Here is a 22,859-nt window from a genome sequence, read left to right as displayed (position 1 = left end):
CAGGTACCAAAATGGAAGACAAACATGCAGAAATGGGGTCTCTTACCAGACGAGGAAACATCTTGTGTGCGTTTGGCGCTGTTCAGGATCCTGGCCATCTACTGATTTTTCTACGCCTATACCAGTCTTGCACATTAGATGATCTTTTACAAGCGAATGACAAAGCCATATCCGTTGCTAATTTTTGGAAAAGCGAAGTCTGATTTCCGACTAAGTAGAGTAGATTGGGTCTTTAAGATCAAGAGAGACAGTAATGGAGACTTAACAAACTACAAGGCTCAGCTAGTACCAAAAGGGTTTACACAAAAGTATAGTGTTTACTACAAAGAGAATTTTCTCCTGTTGTGAGAAACTACACTCTCAGAACATTGATGGCTATAGCAACAGAAATAAATCTATAAAAGTTAATAATTTTGATTTCATAAATGCTTTATTGAATGGACAGCTAAAAGAAACTGTATATAACCCTTTCAGACCCAGCACACACATTTGTATAGGTAAACTAGCTGACCCGGCGAACTTCGTATCGCCTAAGTTATAGGTTTCCCCTAAGACAGACCGATGGAAAGAAAGTACCGTTACGTTTAATTTTCAAGATGATCTCGTTCGCATCGCTCAATCACGTCCTGGTTGAAGTTCGTTCGCTACGCTCACTCACCTTTAGGTTGGAGCTCGTTCGCTGCGCTCACTTGCCTTCAGGTTAGCTCGTTCGCTACGCTCACTCGCCTCCAGGTTGAAGTTCGTTCGCTACGCTCACTCACCTTTTGGTTGCAAATTAGCTGTTGTCATAAATGTAAAAGAAATAATAGTGCTGCACCCTGTTGGTAATCATAAGACATAAGACATAAGACATAAGACATGTTTATTTCCAGTAGACATATTACAAATGTATTGGAAGAGTCAAACATTTTTCATGCAGAGCAGTTGTCAAATTAAGAAGTAAGTTACAAAGTGTACTTTGAAGTCTACGAAAAAAGAAAATTGCATTTTAAGTTATTTAATTGGTCTTAAACTAATATCACAGAGTTTATCACTATTGAGAAGTAAAAACAACCATTTGAAAGTTAGCAAAACATTACAAAATTAGACAGGTTGTAGGCATTGGGTGAAGGCATAATAGTTAACACAAAGACAAACTAAAAACACAACTTTGAAGAAGGAAGGTCTAAAAACTCTTTGAGTTCGTAAAAAGGATTAACAGCTAGCCATTGGAACACTTTTTGTTTAAAAGAATTGTATGGGAGAGAGAACATAAATGTAGGTATCTTATTAATACATTGCATGCCCACTATTTCATAACTTTTCTTAGATTTCTCCAGTCTAACATAGGGAATGTCAAGTTTATTTCTGAATCGAGTATTGTGCTGGTGGACATCTTTACGGCAATTAAAAGCATTTAAATTCTTAAAACTAGTTAACAATAAATTAAAAATATACAAGTTAACAACAGTGAGAATTTTAAAATCAATAAAAATTGGTTTATGGTGTTCAACAACATCTACTTTGGCTATTATTCTTAGAATCTTTTTCTGAATTACAAGAACCTTTTTTACATGTGGGCTATTTCCCCAAAAAATTATTCCATAGCTTACTGCTGATTGGAAGAGGCCATAGTAAACATTTAACAGACAATCTATTGGGATTACACAACTTAATTTCCTAAAGAGGCACTTTAATCGACTCAGCCTAGTACAAAGTTGGTTTATATGAGGCTCCCAAGACAATTTTTGATCCAATGTGACACCAAGAAATTTTACATGACTATTAGACACTATAGTATCTGGAATTTCCCTAAGACTAAAAATTAGGTCCAAGGTTTTGTCCTTATTTAAAAGAAAGCTGTTGGCAGCAAACCATTCTGTGACCCTATTGATACCATGAACAACAGAATTTTTGAGGTTAGATATATCTCTACCAATACTAAGCATTGTCGTATCATCTGCATATTGAAAAACATTTCCATTTAAGTTACAAGGTAGATCATTCACAGCAATAAGAAACAACAGCGGGCCAAGTACAGACCCCTGGGGAACGCCACAGTTGCTAGTAGCAATAGAGGAAGTCTCTCCTCCTATGCAAACCACCTGCCTTCTATCCGCGAGGTAGGTCTCAAGGAGACTGAGCGCACCACCATGGATCCCGTAATACTGCAGTTTGCGCAGTAGGATGCCATGATCAACACAGTCAAAAGCCTTACTTAGGTCGACAAACGTGGCCCAAGCATAGTTTCCGCTCTCAAAAGCGCTCAAGACTGTGTGGACCATGCCATCAACAGCACCCATGGTAGAGCGACCAGCCCTGAAACCAAACTGATGTTGATTAAAAAGTGAGTTAGATTCAAAAAACTGACTGATTTGATCATAAATTACATGCTCAAAATTCTTTGCCAAGACAGGAACCAGACTTATGGGCCGATAACTACCCACATTATTCCTATCACCTTTCTTAAATTTAGGAATGATTTTGGAAAGTTTGAGACACTCGGGAAAGTGTCCCTCTAGAAGACAAGTGTTAATGCTATAGGTGAGAGGTACAATGATGAGGTCAGAAACCTCCTTTACTAACCAGTTAGAAAAGTCATAATAGTCCCTACTTTTGCTATTTTTCATTTTACCTATTATTGACAAAACGTAGTCACAAGAGACAGGGGCAAAGCTAAAATTCTTATTACTAACAGGGAAAGCACTTAAGAGGTCATTAAAATTAACATTTGGGCGATTAATTTCAGATCTAACTTTGTCGACAGAGTCAATCAATGATTTGTTAAAAACATTTGGATCTATAGGTACATTTACTAAGGAGAGGTTAGATTGACAGTTCTTTTTAACAATTGACCAGGCTGTTTTACACTTGTTATCAGAATTTTCAATGAGTTTAGCGTTATAGACAAGTTTTGCATTATTTACAGCTTTCTTATACTCTTTCTTTAAGTTACAATAGTCAGAATTTAAAAAAGGTGAGAAATTATTTTTAAGTTTGTCATAGGCTACATCTAATTGATCCTTGAGAACACTAAGGTTGGCAGTGTACCATCTTTTATTTGGCTTAACATTACGATTCGTTTTTGTATTACACTTGTTCAGAGGAAAACAGATATCTATTTCATGCAAAAGAGTACTATTAAGTAATGCAAAAGCTTTACCTGGAGGCTGGGGAAAGTGGGTTGGAATGTTTAGCTCAGATTCCCAGTCAATATTTTGGAGTCTACATTTAAAAATATCACAATTTTGCTTTGAGAAAGACCTTTTATACACGGATGTTAGAGTATGAGAAGGCACTGACTCACTATCACACACAAAATGTAAAGATAGTCCATCATGATCCGAGAAGTGGAATTGCTTGACAGCACAGTAGACATTCTCTTGGCCGATGTTTGTGAATATGTTGTCTAGGCAGGCAGTCCCACGTGTGGGTAGGTTGTTCTGATGGTATAAGTTGAATTGCCTAAGGAGATGAAGAAGTTCCGTGACAGATCTTCGTGCTGAAGTTACATCGAACTGTGCATTAACGTCACCACCAATAACTATATGAAAGTCACGCCACTTTGAGAGGTAGTTAAGGACTTTTTCTAGGGTGTTTAGAAAAGACCATTCATCACTGTCAGGTGTACGGTATATCGAGATTATAAGTAGTTTATGAGCTCTGACTATAGCTGCACTAGCTTCAAAAGTTTTTTCTGCGCAGAACTTGGACAGGTCAATCCTTTCACATTGATGTTTCTGATGGGCAAAAATTAGGGTGCCCCCTCTACCTTGCGAAGTACGTGAAAAATTGCTGACTAAGTTGTAGCCTGAAAGCCCACAGAGATCGATATTGTCACTTTTAACCCAATGTTCGGACAAGCAGATAAAATCATAACTATGAAAGTCTTTTTCAAGGATTAGGTGTTTATCGCCCAAACCTTGTATGTTTAAAAAGAGAAACGTCAATACAGTGAATAAACTTCTAACCTTACAGGGTGTCCAGTCCATATTTACGTTGGATGAGTTGGAGGCACAGACTGGGATAAAAAATTACCATGACTAGGCCTAGTCCTAGTAGGATCTTCTACACTGGAAACAGGATTTGAATGAGAAGTAGGCCTGGTACTTTTTTTAGGAAAATATTTTCCTATGAGTATTCCTGAGGGCCAGAAGTCAGCTTTCATCAGGGATTCAACGATTTCACAAGGCACACCAATTTTAAACGAGTTATAAGAGTCGTGTCGTGTCGGGAGCTTTACACAGTCAATCATCCTGTTTGGGAAAGAGGATTCGACATAGCCTTTCACATCACTTTCACTGGTCTCTACTTGAAATCGTGTAACATAGATCCACGATTTTTTACTAACAGCTTGAAAGATACCATTGCCATTACCATTCCCGACAACCAATTTATTGCCGGAATCCTTGTAACTTTAATGCTATTGAACATCATAGAACAGAACCAACTTGTTTAATTGAAACAGCTGTTAAGATTCATTAATTCCATTTCTCATAAGGTTAACATGGGAAACTCCAGAGCCACTGGGGCGGAGCCCTTTTAAGAATTTCGAAACGGGAAATAGTTTACGTCCGATTCGCATACCTACAGAATTTACACACCAAATTTCATAACGATCGGTGAAGTCGTTCCGGAGGAGTTTGCAGACAAACACTGTGACACGAGAATTTTATATATTAGATTTTTAAGTCCTGACAACCTAACCAACACGATTGTGTAGGTTAGATGTTTATTTGTTTTTTTGGAGTTTCTGGATCTTTCTGTTGCTCAGACCTGTACGCATCGATTGTGTAGGTTATGGAGATCAGCTGGGAATTTTTGTTTTGCAGTCTGCCTTCATGTCTTATGGTAACACTGATTGTTTTGTTGCAATGTCACGGTAAGATAGGGAAAAGAGGCAACTGTTAAGGTTGATGACTGTTTTATTTATGTTTTTAAACGTATATAATGCTAATTATTGCTGAAACTGAAATGGTTAATATGGTATTATGAAGGATTCGTCTTTAAAACAAACTTTATCAATAATTTTAGTATTTGAAATCTAGGTTAAAAACCAACATTTATTCCAAATTTGCTCAGGACTTAAAGCGGTCAAGACTGAGATTCCCGGGTCTGAAAGGGAACTGTAACAGCCAGAAAACTTTGTTGTGCCAGGAAAAGAAGTCAAAGTATGTTTATTAAGACGGTCCGGTCCATCTATGGTCTCCAACAGTCATCAAGGACGCATAAAAGTCAACCTCAAATCATTTATTTTCACACAATGTTTTACAGATCCAGCATAGCTGGGAAACAGGTAAAATGGTCATGGACAATTAAAATACATAAAACTATAATAACTATATACAATATGCTAAGAAATCAAATATATACATCATTTAAAAAATCATTAACTTTGTAATAACCTTTATTAAGTAGCAATTTGGTAACTTCTTTTTTGTATTTTTCAAGAGATTCTAATGATTTAATATTTTCAGGCAGTTTATTATACAATTTTTTCTCCTAGATATTGTGAAAGGGTTTCAAGTGAGGTAAGTCTATGAATGGGCAGTTGTAAATCATTCACGCGGTAAAATATAGATTATTCTCACGCCGGTCGAAGTCCAGGAGCGGCAAAATGCAGTGGGAACCCGCAGTTGATTGATGAATTCACGTGATTCTGTTGTATATCTTCCTCATGGCCGAAATAGTAACCTTGTGTCTGACTAGTGATCAAATGAATGGTATATTAATTTAGATTCGAAAACAACGCTATAATTATTTTATTTTGTTAACCTTTCATTTATTTACATTTAGTATAAAAAAATAAATATAAAATAAATCTTATGACATATTTAAAATCAATATTTCTAACAAGATTGTCATCAAATCTTTGAATATAACTAAAATATTTCTCTACATAAATGCCTTTACATTCTTTAGCCCAAATAAATTTCTTTCCTTTTAGGAACAAATTATTAAGTGGTCCAGTAAGGTCGACGTATGTTTAGGATAAAACGTGTAATGTGTAGTTGGCTAGACCCAAACATATTTTACGCTATTCTGAAAAAAGTTACATTAATCTTGATTTAAACTTGCAAGGACCACTTGAGCGACGCTGCGTATTGCTCCCGCCCGTGTGGCCAGGGACAGATCGTGAAAACAAGCTTCAAAAATCCAGCCCAGTCCATTCTTCTGCGGGCCCGCAGCAGGTGATTTTGCCGCATCTGCGTGAAAAAACACTGCATGTGGCATACCTCATTACATTTAATACTGCTCATATTTCTCGCTTTTTTTCACGCTGCGTTCTTGCGTGAAAAAGCGCCCATGTGGCCGTAGCCTTAGAAAAGTAATATTTTTCAACTGGACTTTATATATCATCACCTGATTTGGCCTAATGCTAAATTACTTGTTTACTTTTTGTATGTTTGGGTTAAAACGTTTCTATTTTGGGCTATTACATTCAATCATTCGGTATCACAAAATAAGAGAATAGATTTATTTGCATAAAAATTCAAATGCCAGCACTTCTTTATGCCTTCAACAATGGCTTAAGTTTTACGCAGGAAGTTAATGTTTACAGTTGAACTTAACTTATCTGATTATTTAACAATAAATCCTTAAGTTAAACTAGCATGAGTTTGCATGTCAGATTTGTTAAAAAAATCAATATTAAATTTTGCATGTATCGTAAGTATGTACTTGAAGATAATGGAATACCGCAGAAGATAATTAATATAATAAAATATCTGTATGACGGGTATCAATGCCAGGTACTTCATCAAGGAAAGTTGACGCAGCCAATCTTTGTTGGAGCGGGTGTTCGTCAGGGATGCATCTTGTCCCCAATCCTTTTTTCTTTTGGTTTTGGATGCAGCTATGAGGATTACATGGATGTCTTGAAGATCTGAATTACGCAGATGATATGGCTGCTTTCGCAGAGATACACGGATATGCAGTTTAAGTTGAATGCGATGAAGGAAGTAGCTGAAGCCGTGCCATAGGACTCATTTGATAAATTACCAGAAAACTAAAGTTATGAAGATGAATGCAGAAAACGGACAAGCTCTTAACTGCGATAAAGAATAAATAGAGGAGGTCGACACTTTTCCATACTTGTCTCAGCTGCAAGTGTTGATCAATAGGAGTCTTCGCCGTATTACAAGGTATCATGAGCATTCATTAGCCTGAGAGCATTACAAATGAAGATTTATGGAGAGAAACAGGTCAAGTTCGGGTCAAACTGCAGGTTCGGGTGAGGAAGTGGAGGTGGTTAGGACTTATGCTGAGGAAGCCAAACGGAACCATTGAGAAAGAGGCCCTAGATTGGAACCCCTAAGGTGTCAGAAGAAGAGGTCGCTCTCTAGAAACCTGGAAGAGGACCATTATTAAAAAAGCAAAAGAGGTTAACAAGACTTTGGGAGAAGTGAAGGCACTTGCTGGATACAGGGACAGAGGAGAGCTCTTCTGGACATCCTATGCTCCCATAGGAGATAGGAAATAAGTTAAGTATGTATCGTATTTGTTGTAATTTGCATTCATCACAATGTTATAATGACTATTACCCGTAATTGCAGTATTGCCATGATCATTTCCTGAGGTGACAAAAACATCATTGTCTTCTGCGATCAGGTAAAAAAGCGAGTATGTCCCACAGTAAAAGAAACACAATCATCGTCTCACACGATAGCGGCAAAATCCTGAATATCTCCATCAATCATGGAAACTGTATCATCGTCATCTGCAATCATAAAAATTCCTGGACATCTGCGGTTGTGTAAAGACATCACCTTCTTCTCCCGCGGATACAAAAACATAATCAACGTCATCTGCGTTCATGGCAAAAGCATAAGTTTTTCGATTGCGCAAACTTCCCAGACACGTTCTGGGATTGTGATCGTAAAAGTTTTCGGCTTCATCTCAATTTTCTGACTTTTTGTTCAATCTTTTAAACTTGTAGTGGCCAGGCTCTTCTCGGCTCGAAAATCGAGCGACTCGCACACCTCTAGTTTAAAAATACAAAATCCTTTATGAAACCTACTAATGAACAGTTGGTAAATATTTAGTTTCAGTTGAAAAGTTTTCCAAAAACACTAAATGATTATATATGCATGAATGATTGATTACAAATGACAAAGGCAACAGTAGTATACTCACAACAAAAGTGGTTTGCCAGCAAGTTTCTCATGTGCTAATAGCTCATGCAGTGCTTTGCGGCTCTCTTCTATTCGTGACATGTCACTTGCATCCACCACGTATATAACTCCATGCACCTGGCCAACAACAAGCTGGGTAAGTCAGAGAAAAGTCAATGACCAACAAGTTAAAGATAGTGTAACAATCATGCCTACTTAATTCAACATTAACTTCTGCAACAGATTAAGTTTTATGTATTTGAAATTACTTTACTTACATCGACAAAATATCTATGCCAAATGCCTCTGATCTGAGGACTGCCACCGAGGTCGTAGATGACAACGGAGTAACCTCTATGTTTCAGCTTCACAGAGCTGAACCCCACTGTAGGCACAATGGAGTCTACTGGTTCTGGAAACCACAAAACCAAATTAATGTATACACAATGATTCACTTGGGATCCAATTTACTTATGAAAAAGTTCTTTACAAAAACTTGTTTAAGAACTTTAATTAGGCCTATGTATCAATGACTAATCTAATCCCTTACATGGTTCTTCGCCTTTTATGCTGGAAAATGCATGGACAATTATTAAAAATAATGCTTTGACTGTCTGTACTGAGACAGCGATGTACATTGAAAACGTAAGCTGAAAATAAATGCAAGGTGAGTGTAGAATGGAGTGATGTTATCAGTGTATTCCTATAGACATACCAGAAACAAAAGAACTCTGGGCCATTTCGAGCCACAGCCACACCTACCACCTACCACCGCGAACCACGTGATCTTTTCGTTTCTGCGCAGGTAGACATTGTTTTTTATAAGTTGATTTAAATAAAGTTTTGTTAGATGTAAATGTTTGAAAGTATTCACTGAGAATAACTTAAACACTCACTTCATTTCAGTTCTTCATATTCCATTATTGTAATTATTGTAGTTGTTTCGGTTCTTGTCATCAAATGTTCTTTCTTCTTGTGTGTCTTTGTGTTTGTATACAGAATATAAAAACTGTATTGGGATTGAGGGGTTGATTTTATATCATTGATAGATCATTGAGTATTATTGATTGGACCTTAACAAACATTTTTAAGGCTAACCGAACCAGCAACACCAACCAATTAGGACCGTTAGTATTTCATATTAGAGATTTAGTTACTGAAATAGCAGTCAAGTATTTAAAAGATTTATTTAATACTACATCATGCGAACAAAATCAATAACTTAAATTAGAATCGCAATATCAGAAACCTAACTAATAGGAAGAACGTATTCATGTACGAATAGTAAATTCAAAGATGACCTGATAATATGTTTTTAATTAAACATAACGGTTGATGGATGAATGTTTTTATTTTTTGTCCTGCTAATATTCTGTTAGTATTTATTAGACCATTCATAATAAGATATCTAAATCCTAAAGTAATATAGTCCCCTAACTTAAGTATTTTAAAATTGTTTGCATTAAAAGGAATCAAATCATCATCATCTATCTATCTATATATTAAATACGTAAGCCGATTCTTTGCGTCAAAATTGTAGGCAACTGGGAAGTCGTAGAACGACGGGAGAGGGCTCAAATTAAAGGTCTCGATCCTGTGACGGCAGGAAAAATAGTGAAATTCCCTAAATTTTAACACAAAATTGGATATAATGTAAAATGTTCTCCATAAGAAATGCATTAGAAGCCATTTACTGCTGATTTTTGTTTACTTCAATACTGACCAATGCTGATCGTGATTAATCATCAAACCAGTAAGCAATATTACATTTTGATTACTCAATCCAGCCAGTCAATTCTGCAATGTACTGTATACTATATAAAACCGGGGATAACTTTAGACCTTTAATAATAAATACTTTTTAGTTACGTCTTAGAATGTTGAAATCAATTATTTTACTGTGCATTTGGCAAACTTGTGTATTTTTAAGTAAATTAGTTAAGCGTATGATAAGTAGTATAATCATAGGAGATCGCTCAAATCAAAGGAATTCAACTTAAGCCCCCCATACACGGGCGAGCATGTTCGCGAGCATGTTGGCCAACATGCTCGGGAACATGCTCGGTGTTGTCAACAGACGGACAAACATGCTTGGCGTTTCCAAGAGACGGACGAGCATGCTCGCGAACATGCTCGTCGCTCGGTAGCGGTTCCTAGGCCTATTCTTGCTTTTCTTGTGCTCTGTGACAGTCAAGTTGTGTGTATTTAGCATACTCCCGATTTTTTGCTGCAATTACAGCATTTAGTTTTTTTTTTTTTTTGCAACATACGCATTATTTATTAGACATAAATCATGGGCGATTTATTTTTGGCCGATTTTGTAATCGGCCGAGACCGAGTGTGCCAGGGCTGAAGTTATCGGATTAAATTCATCCGCTATGGTTTGAAAATAATGTTGGTTAAAATTCCATCGTTGTGCAATAACATTTCTCGTAGTTTTGCTTATTCTAGCCTTTCTTAGAATTATTGTGACAAATTACTACAGAATTGATTATACGCATTTCTGTAATAATATACAAATTTTAATTGATGAACCCTCTATTTTGGAAACTCATTTAAATTCATATTTATTGCGTTACAAACACAAATAAATATTTATTTAGCTTCTGTAAACATTGATTCTAAATCTATTACTGTAACTGGAATACATCAGAGTATCAACACCATGATGATTACAAGTGCAATGTGTCTATTGCGTTTACTTTGTAATGGCGGTAACGAAGTAATTGTTTGGAATCGGATCGGTTACTTGTAATGAGTCCACGAGTGTAACTGGAATCATAGTAGCGGGTACATCGATGGAATCATTTAGCCTATCTCTACCCAAGTTGCAGCGGCGAACATGCTCTCGAACATATGGTCGTCCCCACAGACGGGCGAGCATGTTCGCGAGCATGTTCGTGTTCGGGCTCGCCAAGTCCGACGAGCCGAGCGCCGAGCCCAACATGCTCGCCGCGACGGATCCCACACACGGGCGAGCATGTTCGTCGCCAACACCGTCACGAGCATGCTCGCGAACATGCTCGCCCGTGTATGGGGGGCTTTAGGATGGCTGAAAAAAATTATGAAGTTTTTTTCTTCTAACTTAACGGTTATTGTTGTGTTGAAGGAATGTTCAACATGAAATAACTACATTGACTAAATAATAATCGATTCAAGATTGTTGAAAACTTCAGCTTTGTTTTGATTTCAAAACATTTGTTAAAGATTTATTCTACACTTTTTTTTATACTTACTAACATTTTTAATTTGAGATTTATTGTAGTGTTTACAAAAGGAGCATGCACTTAGAAATAATAACTGGGTCGGGTTGCTAATTTAGCGGTTTTAACTAAGAACTAAGCTTATCTCAACACACCTTTATTTGCCTTTTCATACTGTATATGACGAAGACAATTTCCAATATTTTGATCAGGAAAGCCTTTTTATTATCAAAAGACCAAAGCTACCTTAGTAAACTAATATTTATTCACAAACATGTTGTCTGCCTTCAGCAGAGTTAAACCTTTGGAGTAATTTAAATTATTTATTAAAAACAACATCAACAAAAGCAAACAAAGACAAACAACAAACTATTTTTTACAAAAAAGATATGTTGTACTGGGATATATATCTGATATATGTATTAGATTTATTTAAGTTTGTTTATACTGTATTACAATAGTTTGTTTTACATTTGAGCTTTTCAGGGACTTATGTCCCTTCAAGCCACTAGTCTATATATTAATTACGTAAGCCGATTCTTTGCGTCAAAATTGTGGGTGACTGGGAAGTCGTAGAATGACGGGAGATGGCTCAAATTAAAGGTCTCGATCCCGTGACGGCGGGAAAAATAGTGAAATTCCCAAAATCTTAACACAAAATTAGATATAACGTAAAATGTTCTCCATAAGAATATCATTAGAAGGCATTTACCATTTACTGCTGATTTTTGTTTACTTCAATACAGCTGATCGTGATTTATCATTAAGCCAGTAAGCAATATTACATTTGCATTAATTATTTGCCAGTCAATTCTGCATTGTACTATATAATACCAGCGATAACGTTACCTATAATGTTTAAGACTTTTTAGTTACGTCATAGAATGTTGAAATAAATTATCTTACTGAGAAACTTTTCAAATTTGTGTATTTTTACCGTTTACCATGAAATAACCACATTGACTAAATAATTACCAATTCAAGATTAAATGGAGAACCATTGCTTTGTTTTTATTTCAAAACATATGTTCAAAGATTTATTCTACACTTTCTTTGTAAATTTACTAACAAAAAACATTTTTAATTTGAGATTTATTGTAGTGTTTAATCAATATTTTGTATGAAGTGGAATATAACCTCAACGGATACTCAGAAAATAACCTGGGAATAAAGATGGAATAGGTCCGTAAAGGAAATATATTCGTAAATTAAATAAGTACTATGATGACATGTTCCAATGGGCAAAAAACCAATATTGTTTGTAGCAGATTTTAAACAGGTACTGTCTGTTGCTCCAAGCAAAAAAGATTAAAATAATATAGCCTAGTATGTATAGTCTATAATAGTAAAGGGAGCATCCACATATAACAGTAAAACCTGGAGGTAGTTTCCGTTTCTACACGTTTCTTAAACAAACCAAATATATGCATGTCAATGCTGATGAAAAGTAATATGTTCAGTAAACTAGCATAAAATGGGATTAAAAATTCAAGAAAACAATAATTAGGAATGCTAATTTAATATTTATTTCATAATTCAAATTTAATTTTTAAATTAAATCTATTATATTATTAAAGTGATACAATCAAATTTTATGTAAACGGTTAAGGCCATTTACCAAATAAAAATATGGGCATATGTGACATCAAAATGTAGCTAGAGTGTACAGATTTGCCGAAAAGTATTGATATGGACGAATTTCCTAAGGGCTCTGCCCCACAGGCTGATTTCCAAAGGGCTACGCCTGGCATGCTTCCAAAGTTTACATGATTTAATTTAATTTAGTTAATGAAACAGCTGGTCAGTACAATGAACTAGTGTTTGTTTATTTACTCGAAAAAGAAGTTTGTGGCGCTTTATGTAGATTTAGGAGGGTTATGTTTGGTTTAAAAGAAAGGTTGTATACGTTTTGTAAAGTATTGCTCAAAGTTTCATTTTATAATTTATATAGTAAGCTACATGAAAAAAGGCTTTACTAAAGTTGAAGAATTATGGTAAAACATGTCATTCGTGAAGCATCAAATTGAAGCAATTGATGCTGTTGCTACACTAAGGTTTGTTGTCATATAATTTAGGATCTATTAACATAAAAAGTAGGAGTTTGAAAGTAAGTAGGTTTACACTTTTAAATCAGTTTTTATTTTCAAACTAAACCATATAAACTTGCCGTATTAAAACACACATCAGGATTACTTTAATAGCTCTCTAGGTCACATTTTTCCCCGTTGCAAAGCACGGGTGTAGCAGCTTGTTTTAATTTAAAGTAGTTTTGAGGTCCCTAGAGGCCAAAAACACCATCCGTTCAAATTCATATATCTTACTTAATATTACTAGGTGGCGTTTGCAGAGGCATCCACAAAATTGAGCGGAGTCATCAGTGGTTCATACTATATTGTTTTTGTCATACTGCAGTAAAAACAGTAGTTTTTAATGCATGCGTTGCGGGTCTAAAGTAGCATTTTTACTCTTTAGGGAGTAAAAATCGTTTTTTGCCTCTATGGAGTAAAAATCGTTTTTTGCCTCTATGGAGTAAAAATCAGTTGTTGACAACTCAGTTGTAAATTTCTATTGTAAACGATTGCATGTATCGAAATATGTATCGATTTGTGCTTTGTAATCATTTTAACCTACAGTCTACAGTCTCTTCCCATAGCATTTTAGCATTGCAGATACATTAATCCATTCCCACACTCAACACTGCTCACCTTTACTACTTCCTTCATCACCCCCTACGTCGTGGACCTGTTTCCCTCTCTTCCCATAGCATTTTAGGATTGCAGATACATTAATGTAATTGCCAAAGGCAGTTCCCACACTCTGCACTGCAAGCCTTACTGCTTCCTTCACCATTTCCTACGCCATAGACCTGTTTCCTTCCCTTCTCGTAGCATTTAAGTATTAGAATTGACTATATATTGGTATATTGACTATATAATGGTATTAAATACATTTATCTAACTGCCCAAACGGTTCCCCCACTCTCCACTGCCAGCCTTTAAAACTTCCTTCACCACTTCCTACGTCGTAGGGCCTGTTTCCTTCTCTTCTCTTTGCATTTTAGGATTGAAGATACATTAATCTAACTGCCACAGACGGTTCTCACATTATGCTCATACTTTACTACTTCCTAAGCTACTTCCTACATCGTGGACCTGTTTTCATCTCTTTCCATAGCATTTTAGTATTTTAGATACGTTAATATAATTGCCACAAACATTGCCCACACTTCACACAGCTAGCCTTTACTACTTCTTTCACCATTTTCTATGTCGTGGGCATGCTTCCATCCCTTCTCATAGCATTTCAGCATTGCAGATAAGTTAATCTAACTGCTACAAAGGGTTCCCAGTTCCCACACTCCACACTGCTCACCTTACTACTTCCTTCACCTCTTCTTACGTCGCGGGCCTGTTTCTCTCTATTCCCATAGAATTTTAAGATTGTAGATACCTTAATCTAATCGTCATAAACAGTTCCCACACTCCGAAAAGCTCGCCTTGACTACTTCCTTCACCACTTCCTACGTCTCGGACCTGTTTCCCTCCCTACCCTTAGCATTATTGGATTGCAAATACCTTAATCTATTGGTTATAAACATATCCCACACTCTGAACAACATTTCCTTTACTACTTCCTTCGCAACTTCCTATGTCACCGACCTGATTCCCTCAATTTCCATAGCATTTTAGGATTGCATATACCTTAATCTAATCGGCATAAACAGTTCCCTCACTCCGGACAGCTCATATTTACTGCTTCCTTCACCACCTCCTACGTCACGGACCTGTTTCCCTCCCTTTCCATAGCATTTTAGGATTGCAGATACCTTAATCTAATCGTCATAAACAGTTCCCAAACCCTGGACAACTCGCCTTCACTACTTCCTTCACCACTTCCTACGTCACGGACCTGTTTCCTCCCTTCCCATATTTAATACGCGACATGAAACTTTGTGAACAATAAGGCTTTTTTGTTTTAAGATTTAACCCCACATATTATATACCAAAATGTTCGTCTATGGATGTAGAGGTGCAAATTGGCTTTAGATTTTCGAAATATATCTTTTGAAGGGCGTGGGCTGCCCCATTTTCCTTCCATAAGGATAACATTGTGATTGATTTGAATGTTATTATATTCTGAAACAGATGTCAATACATTAGTAAAAGAAATCCCAGCTGTTTTGTTTGGTTTTGAAATGTAAACAGTTAGTATGTTTTTAAAAAATAATTAGAAACCCGGCAAAGAAATGTTACCTATAGGACACGACGGGAGAAAAGTTTACATTTTATTTTAGTTTAAACATGCCAAGTACCCGACGACAAAGAAATATTGCCGGTCGGACACGGCGAGTCAACATACGGCAAGCAATGCAAGACGTAATGAGCCCAGATGAGGAGCTGGAACAGTTAGTGGCAACGTGTACTTACAAAATTACACTGACAAATACAAGAACTCAGCAGCATTCACTCGGCGAGATGGCATTAACATGTCAGAAATGTGGTGTGCTACATTTTAAAGAAGAACAAAGAGGACGAGGGGAAGGATTTTCATCCTGGCTGCAATAAAGGAAAAGTGAATCTATCACCATACCGAGAAAGCTATTATATCCAGAGCCTACCTAATGGAGCAAATCATTTGATCAGAAACTACAAAGAGAACATTAGATCGTACAACTCTGCGCTCGCAATGGTCAGCACTCGAGCTAAAATTGAAGAAGATAACGGTGGAGGGCCTTTCATGTATAAGGTGAACGACACAATTCATCACTCTATTGGCACCTTTCAACTGTCAGAAGGGGAGCATCCCACATATGCCCAAATTTATATCTACGACGTCAAAACCTCTGTTCAAGAAAGAATGCTAAACAAAGCTAATGGCTCTTGCAGGACTGAACTCATGCACATTTTGACTAAACATTTGGTTGATATTAATCCATTCGCGCAAGTTTCCAGCATGATAAGCTCCGTCCTGCAAAATACTCCTACTGAACAGCAAAAAGAACTTAGAATGTATATAGCCAACGATCGAGCTCAAGACCAACGTCGATACAACGACGTAACTTCTACGTTGCTACAATATATTATAATTTATTCGTGCAAATTCGCACGGGTTCACCTAGTTTTAGTGTAAATCCAATCAGGCAAATGGAAATTCGCTTAGTCTGCAGGTTTGCTGCCACGGCGGGGGTATCTATATTACGTTTTCATTAAGGTGAATGAATACATTGAAGTTACCTCTATGAAAAGTCTGCAGTATATTGCAGTTTTCCAGCTTAATGACTTTCTAAATCACGTACATATTTCTACATAAATATTGTAAAATGTTTTATCCAGTTGCTGTAAACTACTATTAATTTAACAAAATATGGACACGGCTCAAATGGGCACCGTGCCCTTCTGTACTTGTATTATTTTGTACTGTATTGTATTACACAATCAAAGATTTTTCCAATGATTGAAAACATGTATGACAATAATCTCATGAACCTATGATGATCTGTCTAGAATAATATGATAAAATATAGGCAAACGTGGTGAAAAAGGCAGACACCAACCCGTAAAACAGATATAAGATAGTTCAATAAGAAACAATTGTAAGAGTGATAAAAGGATTTTCCACTGATTTCGTAATGGAACGTTTTGCAAAACATGACATGATACAGAAGAAATTCAATTTTAAAATCTATAACATTGCAAATACTTCTTTTGGACGGTTCAGTAACTCCCAATAAATGTGTGTTTTAAAATCCATTTTTAGCCCCTGAGCTGTGATATTAATTAAAAATAGGTATTTACCTTCGTCTACAGCTCAATTTGTTGTAACTTGGGTTACGGCCGTTTCGGCATTATAATGCCATCGTCAGACGTTGAACATTCAGCTGAAGTAGCGTCGTCATAGTTGAAACACATAACACGAACACGAATAACATTTTACAATTACTAACGAAGACACAACAAACAGGCCTGTCGCACACACGGTACCGGTTGCAGATCGTGGCAATGTCAACCGGTACCGTGTGTGCGACAGGCCTGTTCGTTGTGTCTTCGTTAGTAATTGTAAAATGTTATTCGTGTTCGTGTTATGTGTTTCAACTATGACGACGCTACTTCAGCTGAATGTTCAACGTCTGACGATGGCATTATAATGCCGAAACGGCCGTAACCCAAGTTACAACAAATTGAGCTGTAGACGAAGGTAAATACCTATTTTTAATAAATGTGTGTTGTTTGAAATACAATTAAAAATTTAAGAGCTGTTTCATTAAAAAGTATTATCCACATGGCCAAAATGTAAACAAATCTGTGGAGGGATCTTTAAAGAGTATTGGGGCAGAACCGTAAGGGAATTTACTTTGTTTTTCTTTTGATAACTCATCTACCAAGACGCCTCTTTGGACACCTCTACAAAGTTTCTACGCCCAGCCTATCTCTCAAAATAGTGGAGACAAAGTTTCAAATAAAATATTTAGATTCCCCCATGTTAATCTTATGGGAGAAAACTCAACTTTGATGGAAGATCCTGCCCAATCTAATAAAGATTAAAAAAAATGAAAAACACTTTGCAAAACTTCAGATCAGGGCCATTTTTTTGACACTTTACAGTAGACTCCCTCTTATCCAGACACCTTTTAACCGGACATCGGTTTAACCGGACTACACTCGGCGGAAATTACATCTCTTTAACCGGACAATTATTATCAGCACATTGGTTTAACTGGACTAGATCGGCAGGAAGTGGGCAGTATTGAAACGTCTGTTCTCGCGGGAAACGTTTGATACCAGTGATCACGTGTCTTAATACAATGCTCCCCTAAATTTAAGTCAAATATAACAGTAAATACTGTAGTCCGTTTTAATGAGTTTTTGGGGACGTCAGTTTAACCGAAAAACCCGTTATCCGGACTGGCCTCGGTCCCGAGGAGTCCGGATAAGAGGGAGTCTACTGTAATAATTAAAATCGGTCCAAAAATGAGGGAGTTTTTAAAAAAAAAAACGGCTTAGCGTATTATATATATAGATTATATATATAGATGGTAAGTGTTGATTGATTTCGATTGGACTCTCCAATCATCATCAGACCCAATAGGCGAATTGGGGACTATATAAAATAATAGAATACAGTAAACCTTCGATAGTTCGACACTCCTTGTAGTGAAACACGGGCTGAGCTATATCGTTACATCTACCATAGCCATAATGTTCTACCACTTCACCTAAACAATAGAGAAAAATAAATTATCAACAATTCGTAAAATATCATAAATTATTCATGAAATGAAAAACATAAACATAACTGTAAACAATCATACTTTGACAGTTCTCATTGTGAATCACAGTTTTTTGTTGCTGCTTAGTTCAAATTAGCTGTTTTCATAAATGCAAAAAAAATATAGTGCTGCACCCTGTTGGTAAATCTTATAACTTTTTAATGCTTTTCCATATCATAGAACCAACTGTTTTATCATAGACTGGGACGGGTGGCGTCGTCCTGTAATCCAGCTACTAGGAGGTCACGAATTGTAGATATTTATAGGGATGCACTGTGGATGCGATGCTCCCTGGTGTGGATTAACGTCCGCACTAGTGAGTACTACGACTATCCACAGTACTATCCTGATAACTAGACCAATTCGTAAATTACAAGGAAAAAATGTGGTTCGGATTCCACTATAAACTGTAGGTCCCTTAGTTGTCATTACCTGTATGGGCTATTAATTAACAGCTGTGCCTAAGGAACATGTCGGCCTTAGTCACTAACAAGACTACAAGATCGCGCCACTCATCCTACACTCACCCTTCACTCATATTTGGGTTAAAATATGCACATAGTGGCGTCCCCATCTTAAATAATTGATAGTTGATAATTGATAAAATGAAACAGCTGACTAAATTCTTTAATTCCCTTTAAATATGAATACTCATAAGGTTAACATGGGGAATTACAGAGCCACTGGGGCGGAGCCTGAAAGGACTTTTGAGATAAGAATATGCCTGTATGTTAATCGGGAATGAAAGCTATCATCATGCCAAATTTCAGCCCAATCCGTCCAGTGGTTTATGCGTGATTGAACTTCAAACACACAAACAAACAAACAAACACACAAACTTTCACATTTATAATATTAGTAAGATATATATATATATATATATATGAATTTGAACGGATGGTATTTTTGGCTTCTAGGGACATCAAAATGAAAAAGTAAATCGGTCCCGGGACTAAGCCTAACCATGAGACCTACGGTAATAGCTTATTCCCTATAGGGAAATTCGCTAAAAGTTGGTTCTATGATATGCAATACCCCCGCCGCAGCAAACCTGCAGACTAAGCGAATTTCCATTTGACTGATTGGTTTTACACTGAAATGTCTACTTAAAAATATAACACTTATTCCCGATTTAAATAGAATTAGTTTTAACAAGTACTTAGGTTTGCTGCATCAGGGAGGGCAAAACTGATTTTTTTTGTAAAATGTTAATAGTTAGTAAGAAATAAAAACATTTTCCAAATTTGATCAAAATATGTTCATAAACAAGCAAACTACAACAGTTTACTTATTCTCCATAAGAATAACATGGGGATTTTAAATTTAAAATTTTTTGGAATTTTCTCCGTAACCATTAGGCGCATAATAGCGCTTCAATATACTAAATTATTTGTTTTTTTAAGCTCTACAAAATGGTTTGGAAAGAAATTGCTAAATTTTATGTTTTTTGGGTCAAAAATGGGAAAACCCTATTTTTACCCCATAAAACCCCCCGTAACCCCCGTTCCCATGGTCCGATCATGCTGGATCGCAAAACTCGTTCGAATAAACGTAGGTTTACACGTTTGTACCAAATTTCATCAAAATCGGATCATTTTTGCTCGAGTTATCGTGCTAACGGACAAATATATATATATATATATATATATATATATATATATATATATATATATATATATATATATATCTTCTATATCTATAAAAGAGGAACTATGTATGTATGTATGTGTGTATATACGTTATGGACTCTGAAACCGCTTGACAGATTGTAATGAAACTTTCAGGCATTATTAAGCATCTTTCAAGGATGGTTCGAGTGAAGTTTGGTGCAGATCCGTCAAAAGGGCTCTGCCCCAGAGGGTTTAAAGTGGGCCAATGTCAGACTTTTTGAACTGCAATGTTTTTAAATATAATTTAAAAGCAGATGTTTACTTTCACCAACTGATATGTAGGTTTGAATAATCACAACATTTTGTATTAGCATTAGTCATGTTTTGAAATAGTGCCACAGTGTTTCTACAGAGTGCAGCACAGAAAATTATTTTACTTTTGAATAAGTCCAAATGTATTAAACCCCAATCGCAGCACACCTGTGTACTCAACAACGTTTAAATTCTCCAGTGTTAAATATTAAAAACATAAAAACCTTTATCAAAGTATTATAAACAATAAAAGGGATGACAATGCCTTAAGATTTTTATCCTTCGTTCTATACCCACACAATCTAACATAAATTATTAAGTGAATAATAACCGTGCGTGCTATCTCGGGTATTAAAAATAAAATCAAATGCCTATCAATTTGTCACTAACCCACCACATTACTGTCATTAAAAGAAGGAACTCCAATAATACTAATGCGAAACTTAAATCCACCGAAGCTGTACAACATTACCAGACTAACGATTAAAAAAATGACGTCAAAATTGATTAAAGCAAAAATTATCAGTGGTAGGTTTATGGGAGAAATAGTCTTAATCCCAAGAATACTGATGATTTCATTAGAATTACCCTCTGAATTTAAGCAACTACAATTTCCTTAGTGTCTTGCTTTCGCAATCACCATTATAAGGCACTAGGGCAATCCCTGAAATGTAGAAAAAAATGCTTTTCACACAGACATATGTATGTTAGCGCAGCAACGCGCGCCGGGTAACTGCTAGTATATATATATGAATTTGAACGGATGGTGTTTTTGGCCTCTAGGGACCACAAAACATAAAAAAAAAAAAATCGGCCCCGCGTCCAGTTCTTACCATGAGTACCACGGTAATAGCTTATTCCCTATATGGGAAATTCGCTAAAAGCATTAAATACCCCCGCCGCAGCAAACCTGCCGTCTAAGCGAATTTCCATTTGGCTGAATTGATTTTCAATCGATCTATTTAAATAACATTAGGTTTAACGAGTACCTAGGTTTGCTGCTACAAGGAAACTAATAAAGTGTGTGTTTTAAGTAAAATAATTATTGCTTAGTAGAAAATGAATATATTTGCCAAGTTTGAACAAAAGATATCCATAAACAAGCAAACTACAACATTTTACAATATTCTCCATAAGAATAACTTGGGAATTTTAAATTTACAATTTTTTTAGTTTTCTCCGTAACCAATAACCGTACAAAAACACTTTGATATACTGAATTGTTTGTTTTTTTAAGCTCTTTAAGAAGGTTTAGAGAAAAATTGGGAAATTTTGTGTTTTGAGGGTCAAAAGTGAGAAAAACCAATTTTTACCCCATAAAACCCCTTTTCCCATGGTCCGATCATGCTGGATCCCGAACTCATTCAAGTTTATCCCGCCTTACACCTTCAAACCAAATTTCATCAAAATCGGATAAAAATTACTCAAGTTATCGTGTTCACGGACACATAATCTAAAATATCTATACTTCTATACTATTATATAAAAATCTAATGGTGTCTGTCTGTATGTGTATTACTAATAGGTGCAAAAACTACTGAACCAACTGGGCTTAAATTTTACAAAAATATAGCTATCATACCAAGAACCATTATAGGACTATTCACATTTCGATACTGACCGTAGGCTTTGCCCCTTTGGCCTTAAAAGTTCTGAGGTGAACATTTTAAAAGTAGATATTGATTGGTCTCCATGGCTGCGATGATAACTCTAACAATGTTTGTTTACATTTGCTTTGACATTTAAATGTAAACAAAAAGAACTGCTAAACTGCATATTTCACAATTTCAGACAGCTGATTCAAAGAAATTAAATATAATATTTCCATAACTATGAGGTAGGTTTATTTTAATCTAAAGCTTAATCATGGATTATTTATTCTAAAACTATGTCAATGATTATAGAAAAAAAATATTCTATAACCGTTGCTGTATCAACTCTGGCTCTGCTTTGGATTTTTTAAAGCGTCTAAGTTATGAAAATAATGTTATTGATATGTTTTTATGGAAACAGTATGAAAATTACAATGTATAGATGTTTTGTGTGAATTTGGAGGCTACTTTAAACAAATTCTAACTGCTTAACATGTGTTTGATTAACAACATAACTTGCACATCACATTGTTTTTTTATATGTATATTTAGGTACATTAAGTTATTGTGTTTTGCTAAACCCATGCTTAAATTAAACTAAAGAATATCATCAATAGCTAAATTGTACGTTGGTTTTTGTTTTCTAAAATCTGTTATATATGTGTAACTATATTTATTTATCAAATGGTAATACAAAATACTCTTATTTTATTTTAACATAGCTTTCAGTTCACATTTGCTTTATTTGATACATTTATTATTTGTGTTTTGCCACACCACTG

At 35.8% G+C, this 22,859-nt stretch overlaps 1 protein-coding gene across 2 annotated transcripts in view; it reads right to left on the bottom strand.

Annotated features, from left to right (window-relative positions):
• LOC129005134 (ADP-ribosylation factor-like protein 13B) overlaps positions 1-22,859 on the bottom strand; it is a 96,922-nt gene that overhangs the window by 48,545 nt on the left and 25,518 nt on the right. For both annotated transcript variants that reach the window (XM_054433954.1, XM_054433959.1), the window contains exons 3-4: positions 8,372-8,505; positions 8,116-8,231 (exon numbers count right to left, since the gene is read on the bottom strand). In XM_054433954.1, the coding sequence (XP_054289929.1) occupies positions 8,116-8,231; positions 8,372-8,505 (250 nt within the window). The remainder of the gene's footprint in view (positions 1-8,115; positions 8,232-8,371; positions 8,506-22,859) is intronic.

The sequence above is a fragment of the Macrosteles quadrilineatus genome, unplaced genomic scaffold (genome assembly GCF_028750875.1).
Source record: "Macrosteles quadrilineatus isolate MER2022 unplaced genomic scaffold, UCM_ALF_1.0 Scaffold_1__1_contigs__length_201487025, whole genome shotgun sequence".
NCBI classification, from domain to species: Eukaryota; Metazoa; Arthropoda; class Insecta; order Hemiptera; family Cicadellidae; genus Macrosteles; species Macrosteles quadrilineatus.
The sequence above is the reverse complement of the archived record's forward strand: the minus strand, read 5'-3'. Positions and strand labels throughout refer to the sequence as shown.